The sequence below is a fragment of the Mytilus edulis genome, chromosome 5 (assembly GCF_963676685.1).
Source record: "Mytilus edulis chromosome 5, xbMytEdul2.2, whole genome shotgun sequence".
NCBI classification, from domain to species: Eukaryota; Metazoa; Mollusca; class Bivalvia; order Mytilida; family Mytilidae; genus Mytilus; species Mytilus edulis.
Window position 1 is genome coordinate 69255690 of NC_092348.1, and position 14219 is coordinate 69269908.

The 14219-nt window shown below is 32.9% G+C and overlaps 1 protein-coding gene across 1 annotated transcript; it reads left to right on the forward strand.

Annotated features, from left to right (window-relative positions):
- The first annotated feature begins 3309 nt into the window (after positions 1-3309).
- Positions 3310-4287, forward strand: LOC139525215 (intermediate filament protein ifa-1-like). Its single transcript, XM_071320405.1, has one exon. It carries the CDS (start codon positions 3310-3312, stop codon positions 4285-4287), a length of 978 nt encoding a protein of 325 aa, XP_071176506.1.
- Positions 4288-14219: the final 9932 nt, after the last annotated feature.

Here is a 14219-nt window from a genome sequence, read left to right on the forward strand (position 1 = left end):
CGTTTGTCCAGCTTCAAGTTAAATAAAATTGAAACTTAGTACACATTTTCCCTATGGAATGATCTTTTTAATTCTAATGCCAAATTTCAGTTTTATCCCATTTTCATAGTCCACTAAACATAGAAAATGATAGTGTAGATGAGGCATCCGTGTACTAGGGACATATTCATGTTTCTTCAAATTTTCGTCGTATCGCTGTAAATTTGTGTTAAAATTTTAACGTCGATATCAATAAATATTTCATTGTTTACGAGAAATATGCAATTTACTATCATTGTTATAAATCCTAAATATGGCTAATTATATTATAGGGTAAAAAAAGAAATTTATGAAACATATTTATATCCGCTAACCGAGCCCCTATTGAGATCGACAAACTCAACAAAAAAGTTTTGAATACAATACGGATATTTCTTAGAATTGATGGTCATCCTATAAAAGTTACGGTCGTCCTATATAAATTACAGTCAGTCTTTACAAATTACGGTCATCCTTTACAAGTTACGGTCATCTTTTTACCAATCACGGTCATCCTTGTTTTATGTTACGGTCATCTTGAAAATATTTTGATTATGATTTACGGTCATCTTAACGATTTTTTCAAATCGAATTTCCCGTTTCATGCACATTTCTCGGAAGTAATTAGTGATTTTCGAGTGATTCTTTTATAAATTTACATCGTTTCAATGTATGATTTGTAAAGAAAATGATATAGAAACACTTTAACAGACAATACAGAAACTGACCTAATTTTTCATCCGACATCTTGGGATGACCGTGAATGCAGTTACGGTCATCAGCTTTACCCCAGTGGTAATAGATACATTAAAAACTTATGCAAATGGTGTTTTTAAAATAAGAAAATTGTCGTTTTATTTTTTCTATTAACTTTTTAAAATTTTGTTACTATATCAAACTTTACAGTTAACATTTATCGCTTTCTCGATAAACACAGAGCTTCGATTCTTTTGTTCTATTTCAAAAGTGTTTCCGCCTGCATATATCAAGACAAATTAAGATTTTAATCTGCTTCCTCTGCAACCATACACATGGGCTCGATTACCAAATATTCGTATGTATTATTAATGTTTTTAATGCTCCATTTATTGGCATTATGTTTTTCTGGTCTGTGCGTACGTTCGTCCGTTTGTCCAGCTTCAAGTTAAATAAAATTGACACTTAGTACACATTTTCCCTATGGTATGATCTGTTTAATTCTAATGCCAAATTACAGTTTTAAACCATTTTCATAGTCCACTAAACATAGAAAATGATAGTGTAGATGAGGCATCCGTGTACTAGGGACACATTCATGTTTCTTCAAATTTTCGTCGTTTCGATGTCAATTTGTGTTAAAACTTTAACGTCGATATCAATAAATATTTCATTGTTTACTAGAAATATGCAATTTACTATCATTGTTATAAATCCTAAATATGGCCAATTATATTATAGTTTAAAAAAAGAAATTTATGAAACATATTTATATCCGCTAACCGAGCCCCTATTGAGATCGACAAACTCAACAAAAAAGCTTTGAATACAATACGGATATTTCTTAGAATTGATGGTCATCCTATAAAAGTTACGGTAGTCCTATATAAATTACAGTCAGTCTTTACAAATTACGGTCATCCTTCACAAGTTACGGTCATCTTTTTACCAATCATGGTCATACTTGTTTTATGTAACGGTCATCTTGACGATTTTTTCAAATCGAATTTCCCGTTTCATGCACATTTCTCGGAATTAATTAGTGATTTTCGAGTGATTCTTTTATAAATTTACATCGTTTCAATGTATGATTTGTAAAGAAAATGATATAGAAACACTTTAACAGACAATACAGAAACTGACCTAATTTTTCATCCGACATCTTGGGATGACCGTGAATGCAGTTACGGTCATCAGCTTTACCCCAGTGGAGTATTACGGCAAAGAATATATTGGAGTAAAATATCCGAAGAATAGCTATTGGATTTTCTTTAAGAGTATTATTTTTTATTGTCCAAACTCAGTGTTACACGGAGTGTTCGATTCGAACGCGTCAACGTCCGGTTTCATCTGTATCGGGGTTATACAGGGTGCTCAACCTCTGTATGTTTAGTTTCCTTGTAAATGTTTTACACGATGTATCACCTGGAAAATACACTGTACTACAAAGACAACGTCTCGAGAGAAAGCGAAATTCCAGACAGAAGCACATTCATTTATTGTCACATATAATAAGATCTAAAAAGAGGTTGCAGAATAAAGGATACTGGCGAATGTAAAAATTGAACAAAAGAAATAAAAGTTTGCAAAATTATAAAGAATAACAATGGAAAATAATATAAAAATTTAATATAATACTGATCACAGACAAGAACCATGTACAGATTCAAGAAATAATTAAATGATAGAAGACATGATTTTGCAATTCATTTTTTTGAGGATTTCACAGAATTAGCGTTTTATTTAAAGGTAAAGAACATTGAGGTCCACACATCATGTAGACCCTTATATAATCGTTGGATTATCTCGGTGTGTTCTGTATACAAAAAAATCAATGGTCAATTCAAAGATTGATGTTAGTGATGCAGTATATTCATATTTTCCTGTTCCTCTAACTTCCTTTTTTATTGAAGTTTACATCAATCAAAGCCTTAGTTTAATTTAGTTTCCTGTTATTACTACCCCTTTTTTGTCGCATGTTGTGTATCGTGTACTGGTTCTATATATAATTCGAGTATACACATCTACACTTTTGGAACAATAACCATTTGGTAAACTTTAACGTTTCTATAGACTTCTATACAATAAATTTTATACAGATAAAAAAAACAGTTAACAAAGATTTCAGTTTGTATATGCGTGTTTTATTTGTTAACTTGCATAACCACACGACACTCTTTCAAGAATTTGTAGAATCATTGATATAATGTTGTTTATATATGCGATGTTAAGCAGCAGTATATGGACAGAACAGGACGAGAGAATACGAAATGTAAGATGGAGACGTAAAAATTTTCGCTCCTCAGATAAGTCAATTATTTGCTATATATGATGTGTAATTATGGATAATTCATAGATGCTTCAATTTATGCTTAGTTGTGGGACCTTCCGCCCAGATAATTTATCTGATTTAGTAATAGAAAATGACATTTTCAGATTTATTTTCTAAGATTGTGTGATATATTCTTTCATTCATAACATACGTAAAATCCAGAGACCATAACAATCTACCTGTAACCCGGGGGTATTGGACATTAAACTGAACTGTAGTCAAGTGTCGCAAAGCCATTTGAGGCTCTATACAAGTGGATAAAAATGAACGAAGAAAATGTCAATACCTCCCAAATGTTAAATACCAGCAGAGATGTTATATACGGGCAACCCGAACAAAGTGTAACTTTAGAAAATGTCTATCAATTATTGCTAGGTATGAATGAGAGACTTACAACTATCGAAAAGGGAATGTCACAACTTAATCAAATGAACAGAACTTTGACAAATTTATTATCAAAATTCACAGAAATGAACTCAAAAGTTGCAGAAGCTGAATGTCAAATTAAAAATTTAAAAAGTAAATGTGATAGCAACGATGGGAAAATGTCCCAATTAAAACATGATCACACTGAACTAAATAAAGAAGTTAAAAATATGAAAAAAATTCAAACTGATGCTAATAATAACCTACAGGGAATTAGAGACTTCATGGACGATTTCAAGGTTAATCACGAAAACAACGTTAAAGATGTAAGATCGGTTAAATCATCCATTAGTAAAGTAGCAAATGACCTTGCAGATAACACTTTGGAGCTGAGAAATGAAATTAAAACAGTCGTCAATAAAACAAAGCAAGAAAATGAAAATCTACAGAGCACCGTTATTGACCTTCAATGCAGATCACTGAAGAATAACCTGGTGTTTACTGGTTTGACGGAAACCGAAAGAGAAAACACTGAAGAAGTTATCAGAGATTTCATACAGCAATTCCTACATGTAACACACAGGATAGAATTCGGCAATGACCACAGATTTGGATATGGTGCCAAACCAGGTAGACGCGGACGCCCTAGATCGATTGTGGCAAGATTTCTATATTACAAAGATCTGGCACGATCGCTTTCAAATACGTACAGGCTTAAAGGAAAACCGTTTGGTGTAAATCAACAGTTTCCTGACATAATTGAACAAGCACGCAAAAGCCTATACCCAATTATGAAACAGAAACGCGTAAAAGGACACACTGTTAAGTTAGTAAGAGACATTTTGTATGTGGATGGTGAAATGTACAACGACTAAATTTCGGAAATTGAACCCACTGACAGTCTCACATATCAAATGCGCACACCGGACCACCATCAAGACCGGAAACGACGCCGACTCATACATGTATCATCGACTCCTAACCCATACAGTTAGGATTCCAATGGAGATTCTAAAAAAGTTAACAGTTCATTAGACATAAATATATTGTCGCTCAATTGTTGTGGGATTATGAGCAGAATGCAATATCCCGAATTTATAGAACTCATTAAATGTTATGACTTTATCTGCTTGACAGAAACAAAAACTGATGATTTTGATAATGTTGATATACCAGGTTATACTTTTAAATTGAAAAATAGAAAAACTAAATCAAAAGTCAAATCAGGTGGTATCGCATTTGGATATAAAAATTAATTAGAAAATTATGTGCAAACAATACAATCCGAGAATAATTTAGTATTTTGGGTTAAAAATTCAGCCAATTATTTAAAAACAGAACAAGATGTTATATGATTGGTACAGTGTACATACCACCCGAAAATTCTACTTATAAGGTACCAGATTCAATAAATATAATTGAACAAGAATTTCTAAAATTTTCAGCCAACCATGAGTCTATTTTGCTTACTGGTGATTTTAACAGCAGAACTACTGCCAATTTAGACTTCTATGAAATAACAAATACCAATCATGACAAATCGGATAATTTTAATATTGATTTTTCAAACAATTTACACAAGTTTCATATGCTACGTATTAGAAATAGTTGCGACAAGACAAAAAACCACTTTGGAAATCTACTTTTAGAAATGTGCAGAAATAACAATCTGTTTATTTTAAACGGAAGGGTTGATGGCGATAAAAAAGGTTTATTTACTTGTCGCCAGTCTAGTGTGGTTGACTATTTTATGTATCATGTGTTGTAAATATGTCTGTACTTGATTTTTCTGCTTTTTTTTCCGATGTTCATTCGCCTCTTAACTGTAAGCTAGTCTTCAACTCGATTGATAACATCGTCGAATGCGATGACATTTTAATAAAAGATTTGGCATGTCATGAAAGAAAAGGCTTCAAAAAATGGGATTGTGAAAAAGAAGCCGAATTTTTGAGAAATATCGATAGAAATAAAATCGATCAATTAAATAATGATTTAACTATGCTGAATACCAGTATACTGGCTCAAGAAAATATTAATAAAAAAGTTGAATCTGTAAATGGTTTAATGCTGGATTCAGCCGAAAAGGTGTTTGGATCTTTTACTTATAAACGACAGGAAAAGAAATGTCGAAAAAAAGTTATTAAACTTTGGTTTGACCAAATATGTTGGGGAAAAAGGCACGATTGCTTTCAAATACGTACAGGCTTAAAGGAAAACCGTTTGGTGTAAATCAACAGTTTCCTGACATAATTGAACAAGCACGCAAAAGCCTATACCCAATTATGAAACAGAAACGCGTAAAAGGACACACTGTTAAGTTAGTTGTCGCCAGTCTAGTGTGGTTTCCCAACATATTTGCTTTCGAATAGCAAAAAGAAGATATAAATACAATAAAACATGTTTAAAAAGAGAGGAGATGAAGAATACAGAACGTGAATATAAGAGGCAAATGAACATTTCTATTAACAAGCATAAAAAAGCCATGAGAAAAAAAGATGAATGTTTTAAAAAATAGTTATTCTAAAGAATTTGGAAGATATTGAACTCGTATAAAGAAAAAAAAAGGAATAATATTCCTATTGATATACTTTTTGAATTTTTCAAAAATTTAAAATCGTCAGATCCTGACGCTGGTGAAGAAATTATTATAGATGAGAATAACGAACTTAATTCACTATTAAACAGTCCTATTACGGAAAATGAAATTTTTAAATGCATCAAAAATCTTAAGAATGGCAAAGCTTGTGGCGATGACTTCGTCATTAATGAATATATTAAGAGCACCACTCAGATTTTCATGCCAATCTAGGCAGCAACCATTTGATTTTCTGGGGGGGGGGGGGGGGGGGGGGGGGGGGGGGGGGGGGGGGGCTATGGTTTTTTTTTTCTGTACAAACTTTTTTTTTCGCCTTCGGCGAAGAACAATCTATTTTTTTTAGCAACAAACCGAAAACAAGTTTTTTCTTTCAATTTTAGCATTACATATAGTGGCAGCTGAGGGTGAAACAAACAATTTTTTTTCTCAGGGTCCAAAACAAATTATTTTTTTCACCAAAAACTGGAAACAAACTTTTTTTTCCAAAAAAAACCATAGCCCCCCCCCCCCCCCCCCCCCCCCCCCCAGAAAATCAAATGGTTGCTGCCCTATGTAAAACTGTTCAATATTGTATTTGATACTGGAAAAGTGCCTGAACTTCGGCTTGTTGGTAATGTTATACATTTTTTAAAAAGGTGACCAGTCAGATCCACAAAACTACAGACCAATAACTATATTAAGCTGTATGGGTAAACTTTTTACGTCAATTTTGAATTTAAGACTGAGTAACTTTTTGGAAGAATATTTGTTGTTAAATGAAAACCAGTTTGGTTTCAGAAAGGGCTATTCCACTATAGACAGTATATTTACTCTGTATGTTTTATTTGAATTACTGAGACAAAAAAAGAAAATTTTTTTTGGTGCTTTTATTGATTTTGCTAAAGCTTTCGATACAGTTTGGAGATCTGGTCTTTGGTCAAAACTCATTTTACATACAGTGAATGGGAAGCTGTATAACACTATATTTAATATGTATAAAAATGTGAAATCACGAATTTTTAGTGATGGGGAATGTTCAGACTACTTTTCATGTAATGTAGGTGTAAGACAGGGAGAACATTTATCTCCCATACTTTTTTTCTATTTATTTAAATGATTTAGAAAGCTTTTTTCAGAACAAATATATAAATGGTTTGAAATCTTTATCAGATCAAATAGAGAACGAACTAAGTATGTATTTAAAACTGTTTGTTGCATTGTACGCAGACGACACTGTACTTATGTCAGAAACACAAGCAGATCTACAAAAACAATTAGACGCGTTAAAAGAATATTGTGATACATGGAAATTAAAAGTCAATGTCCCTAAAAGCAAAATAGTATTTTTTTCTAAAGGTAGGCCACTACAAAATGTTAGTTTTAAATATGCTGATATTGAGTTAGATATTGTAGAAGAATTTACATATCTTGGTGTATTATTTTCTAGAGCAGGAAGTTTCACAAAAGCAAAAAAGGCACAGGCTGATAAAGCAACAAGGGCTATGAACGATATTCTTAAAAAGGGGAGATAACATAATTTGAATATTAAATGTCAACTAGAATTATTTGACAAAGTACGTAGTTAAGCCTATATTATTATACGGGTGTGAAGTCTGGGGAATGGGTAACACCTCTGTTATAGAACGTGTTCATCTAAAATTTTGTAAATTACTGCTTAATCTTAAAAAATCAACGCCTAATTATATGATATGATATATGGGGAACTTGGCCGATTTCTACTGGATATTTTTATTAAATTACGTACTATTAATTATTGGGAAAAGCTTGTAACTGGGGAAAATAAGAAACTTCCTGTTATTCTATACAATCTTGTTACTGGTAGTTATAATGGAAATATAGCTTGGTGTAAGAATGTAAAATCTGTGCTTGATAATTGTGGGCTATCACATATATTGAACACTAAATATTTTATAAGTAAAAATTGGTTGTATGATACTGTTAAATTAAGATTAACTGACCAGTTCAGACAGACATGGTATGCTACTGTACAGAATTCTCCAAAAGCTCTAAATTATAAATTATTCAAAAATAATATAAATTTCGAAACCTACTTTGATATTTTAGATGACAAAATATTGCTTCTTTTTGTAGATCTAGAACGTTGAACACAAAAATTCCTATCGAAATTGGTAGATGGCAAAACATTCAGAGAGAAAATCGTATTTGTACTTTGTGCAATTCTGTTGACATTGGCGACGAGTTCCATTATATTTAAGAATGCTCGGCAATAGACGATAGTAGACAACTGCTACTAAAGCATCATTTTATAAACAGACCAAATATTGTAAAATTTCAAGGTCTAATGAATAGTAGCAACCCGTCTGAACTAAACAATCTGTGCAAGTTTATAAGAATTATTATTAAATGCCTAGAATCTCCTGGGTAATCACTTTATGTCTCTATTTTACATTTGTATTTAAAATTTATACTATGTTAATTTATTTGTATATGTCTCTGTACCATTGTACTTTGGTTTATGAGAATAAAGATATATATTTATAGCTATAGTACCGAAAACAAGCTATTACATGTCCCGCTGCTAAAGGTTTTTTTCAAAAAGTGGCTAAATCATATATCGGAACGGAGAAATAATACAGTTGACATGCAAGATAGTCGAAGAGATTTACGAATTTGTCACCAAAATATGACAAAGTTCAACTATCTCCCATAAGAGAAAATATTAATAAAAATCAAAACTCTGACCACATGCACACCTTTAGTATTTGTACAAACAGACAGCAAAGTGAAAACTTCCTAGGATACAAACTGTATGAGGAGTTATGCGGAAAAACTATATATCCATAATGGGACGGAAGGACGGACGGACAGACGGACAAGGGTAACACAATATTCCCCCCAACTTTCAGTTATAAAAAAATATTGCTTACATTTGATCTTATATTAAATCAATACATAATAGGATGATTTCTAATTTTATGTTTTTACTATTTTTGCGTTCATGTACCTACAAAGTATTTTTGTCAAAATTAGTATTTGTCTTAAACATGTACATATTGATAATGAACATATTATTTTTTACAACGTTTAATTTTCTTTAAAATACGTGTCCATAAAAGAGGGTCTGATTGGGGTTTACGGAATACAGAATAACGGGAAAAAATTGCAAAATAAAAGGGAAAAAAAAGAAGATAGAGAATAATGGGGTGCTCAAATATAAAGAATAAAGAATACTGGTAATACAAAATAAATAAAAATTTAATGATAATTATTCAGACTTTTATGATAAAAAGGACCTATTAATACAAAACACATAATTATCGTGCAAAATCAAGAACGTTGAAAATTATAAGCATGATAACTTGACGTTATGTAATAAAAATGACGACGTCGAGATTTTTGATTTGTTTGGCCAAAATGTTGAGTTTGCGTCGCTTCTACAGGGAAAACGAAGTCGGTGACCATATTTTTTTTTAACATCATAGAATTTGTCAGACAAAGAGGAAGAACATATTATTTTTTAAAAAATTCTATGGAGTGGTTCACGTGATTTATTCAGGAAACCGAAAATTGTTGAAGAAAAATATGGATTGGATTTTCCCTATATATTCAATGTAATTTAGTACTCTTTCGGACCATTTAAAAAATGGCTTTTCTCGAAAACGAAGTCGTTGACATATACTTTTTTTTACATTTTCTGATGGATTTTACAATATCTAATTGAGTTATAAATTTTAAAAAATCTATGGACTGGTCATTTACTGATCCTTATATTTGTAATTATCAAACAAGTATACCAATACTATTGTCTAAATCTACAGAATTTAATTATCCTTTCAGTAACAGATATAACAATGTCACTGAGTCACTTGTAACTTATCTCTTAGATAAGGACAATGTGGGGTATAAGAGCTTGCTTAATAAATTATTTAATGCCCAACAAGGCGCAAGCCAGGGCCGACAGTGCAAGGCCTGTATAGCCAGTCAAGATAGTTAAAAACTTCCATATGCTCTTCACCATCATTTTGTTAAATAATTCTACAAAGAAGGGGATAGTCTGTTAATGTATCCTTGAATAAGAATAATGAAGTTGCAAGAAACAAATTCACTATCACTTTGAATATTGTAGTTTCAGGTAGTCTTGATCTATTTCTTTATACAAAACAACCAGTATATAGACATGTTACACCACTGTCCCAGGTTAGGGGTTGGTTGGGATCCCGCTAACAAGGTTCAACCCGCCACATTATGTATGATATAAGAAGATGTGGTGGAGTGCCAATGAGACAACTCTCCATCCAAATAACAATTTAAAAAAAGTAAACCATTATAGGTCAATGTACGGCCTTCAACACGGAGCCTTGGCTCACACCGAACAAAAAGCTATAAAGGGCCCCAAAATTACTAGTGCAAAACCATTCAAACGGGAAACATGTATGTGCCAGACCAGTGAAATATCCACCTACTAAAGAACAACTTTTGATGGAGATAATTATTTGCAATTTAATAGAACAGCTATGGGCACCAAAATGGCTCCATCATAGGCCAACATATTTATGGGCAAATTAGAAAAACAACTCACTTGAATCTTCCATCGAAAAACCTCTTTCCTGGTTTAAATAAATAGATGATTGGACATGAAATAGAATAACTGTGACGTGGGTTTAGATATATTCATCACTCTTGCCAACAACATACATCCAAGTATCAAATTTACTCATGAGAAATCTAAATCTAGAACCACCTTCCTCGATACTTCCAGGTCGCTCACAGATGGCATTATATCCATAAATCTATATTCTAAACCTACTGACACCTACCAATATGTGTTCCCTAAAAGGTGCCATCCTGCTCCTCTCACTAAAAGCATCCCGTAAAGTCATACACTAAGAGTCAAGCGAATATGTCCCAACTCAGAAATAATTTAAAAACATCTATGTCAACTTAAAACCCGCTTGAAGAGAAGGGACTACAACCACAGACGGAAGCCAGAACAATTCCAAGGAGAAAACTGTTATAAATTTCCTGTTTACATAACTTTGATTTTTTTTGAAAAACTAAGGATTTTCTTATCCCAGGCATAGATTACCTTAGCCGTATTTGGCACAACTTTTGGGAATTTTGGATCCTCGATGCTTTTCAACTTTGTACTTGTTTGGTTTTTGTCGAGCCTGCAACTTTTGTTGTAGAAAGCTCGACATAGGGATAGTGATAGCTGCACCTGTCTGCCTGGCATGGTTCATCTGACCTGGACCTCTTTTTCAAGGTTCATTGGTCTTTGTTTAGTTATCTTGGTTAATGTTAAGTTTATGTGACAGTTGTAATAAAGCTTAGCTTTATACTTAAGACTATTAACACAATATCAATGATTAGTATAGAAGGCGAGACATTTCAGAGTGTGCACTCTTGTATAAATATTTTGATATGAGTGCCACTGATGAGTCTTATGTAGACGAAACGCGCGTCTGGCGTACTAAATTATAATCCTGGTACCTTTGATAACTAATTAGATTTATACAAAGATAAAAAGAGAAAACAAAGGACTCCATGTGTTCTTATCTACCACCTATTTCTCAAAAGCAGCTTTAGTGTCATTCGTGAAAATTTGGAAACAGTTGAAAAGACTTCCAAACTATCCAAGATTTTTCCAGAGCCTCCCATGATAGCTTTTATGTAACCCTATAGTCTGCTGGAGCGGGCTAAAGTGTCTGATGATAGAAGTACTTCTGACAAATGTCGTTCGTGTTAGGAAAAACGCTGCAAATGCTGCCTACAGATGCCTCATTCATCAACGTTTCACAGTAAGGCAACCGAAAATAACTATCAGATATTTTGCAATGGTACCTGCAAAAGTATGAATATTATTTACATACTAGAATGTTCGGTATGTGGCCTCCAATATGTTGGTAAGTCAAAGATGCCTTTCCACAAACGCCCCAATGGCCATAGGAGTGATATTTCTAAGAAGCCACTTCTCGCAGTTTCTCATCATTTCAAACAGTCGCCATGGTGATGGCTTTGACCGCATGATAATCCTAGTGATTAAACAGAACACACTCTGGAGTGATGCCCAGCGACAGGTTTGGGAAAGCTTTGGGATAAAGGAACTACATGTACATCATCCAAACGACATCAATGAGAAATACTAAGTTTTGTTTTTCACTCATTTTGGAATTTAGATATACACAGTCAACTGACTTTAACTAGAACAACGGCAGAAACCAAGTCTCATTGTGGAAAGGTTTGCAGGAACTTAAAAGGTGTAAAGATATACCAGACAAGAACAAGGTGTGGATCTGGAATTCAGAAAAGGGAAAGCACCACAGTTAACACTGATGAGACGACGGAGGACTACAGCCAGGAAGCACACCACAGTGCGGAGGACCTCTTACCTAATGAAAGAGTGAGGAAATACCAAATGGACAGTCAAACTCATAAATCGAAAATAAACTGACAACGCCATGGCTAAAAATGAAAAAGACAAACAGACAAACAAAAGTACACATGACACAACATAGAAAACTAAAGAATAAACAACACGAACCCCACCAAAAACTAGTTCATAGACCCTATTGGAAATACATACAAATGTTTTCTTTTAGAGAACCACTCAATTGAATGAAACCAAACATAACATAAATGTTCCTAATGAGATGCTTACCAAGTGGTGTTACTTTGTAGCCGATCCATCATCCCAGATGGCCGCCAGCGAGGGGCTCAGTTTAACATAGGACTCTAAGGGACATGCATACACAAGTCTTTTTATAGAGAACCACTGAATTGAATGAAACCAAACATAGCATGAATGCTCCTTTCCTAATCAGGTGCTGGTCAAGTGTTAATAATTTGTAGTCTTTTTTTTTTTTAATATGATTTCAAAAACCCAAGTAGAGTCAGTTGAGCGATACAGGCTCTTGAGAGCCTCTAGCTATTCTTTATATACATTGTTGTTTTATTTAAATTTATATATGTTTACACATCATCCTGAGTATGAATGGTATTTGCAACTTGACATATTGCAGTCATCCATCAATCAATCATGTGTAAACCTTAGAACTATATTATTTACTCTTGACATGCGTTCAAGCTACATTTGGATTGGCATACATTTTACTTGCATATACCACTTTAATTTGTTAACAGTTCATACATTTGATAATGGTTGTATAGTAACAGCAAGATGTCACAGATCCCCAAAAAAACAATGAAAGTCCACATGTAATATGTTGTGTCTTAAAATATAGAATATATATATTATATATATATATACACGAGTCTAAATTGAAAACTTCGTTCAAACCTATGATTGCGTTGGATAAAAACCGCAATTTTTATACGTGTGCATGTAAAACAAATTTCGTTGTGGAAGGGTCTAAATACAGCACAAACAACATTTTCCAAAAATCCAAAAAAGGGAATAAGTATATTTAAACAAAACGCATTTGACTAACAGGTCGAACAACTGATGGTCTTTAACCCTGCTGACTGCCATTGGCGATTGCCAAATAAAATTGATCACAAGATGTAACAAAATGGATCTTAATATAAATTTAATACTAAACAGAAAACAATTAACTTGTGGCCACGATGTTATGCCACAAACATAAGGTGTCAATACTTTTTTGTGTGTATATAGGTTTAGAAACAGAAACGATTGAAGGACAGTGTCTTCATATAGGCTACCACAATATTCCTTTAAGAAGTGACATGAGCGCCAGAGCTCCAGATAAGAATTCACAAATTGGGTTTTTTACCCACCATTTTCTTATATAATTGGGTGATAAAGTTTATTGATTGCATTATCAATTCCAATTCACCCCTCATGTTAATATCAAATTGGGTTTTTCACCACCAAGCTCCTTAATGTATTGTGTTTTTTCATCAACACAATATTGAATATTTAGGCAATATCAACCCCAGATTTTTTTTTTCATCTTAAATATGTTTCTTTCTTTGTTTAGCTGTTTTATTTGGTTTAGGGTTAGGTTAGGGTTATTTGCTAGCTGTTTTATTTGGTTTATTGACTGAGAAGCAATTGTAGGTTTAATTTGTGTTCCGTTTCAAACCTTCTGCCAGTTTTGTATTTTCTCATATAAACTGTAAAAAAACGGATATATATGTGTATTCACAGGCACTCGTCTTATACCTTTATATAATAAATTCTGAGACCAGTGCCTGTGTGTGTATTCATTAATTAACCGTAAAATGAAAAAAATAGTATATAAACTCTAATTATACTTGAATGTTTTTGTT

Excerpts from the sequence above, each read along its gene's own strand:
- LOC139525215 (XM_071320405.1), top strand. The coding sequence starts at position 3,310 with ATGAACGAAGAAAATGTCAATACCTCCCAAATGTTAAATACCAGCAGA.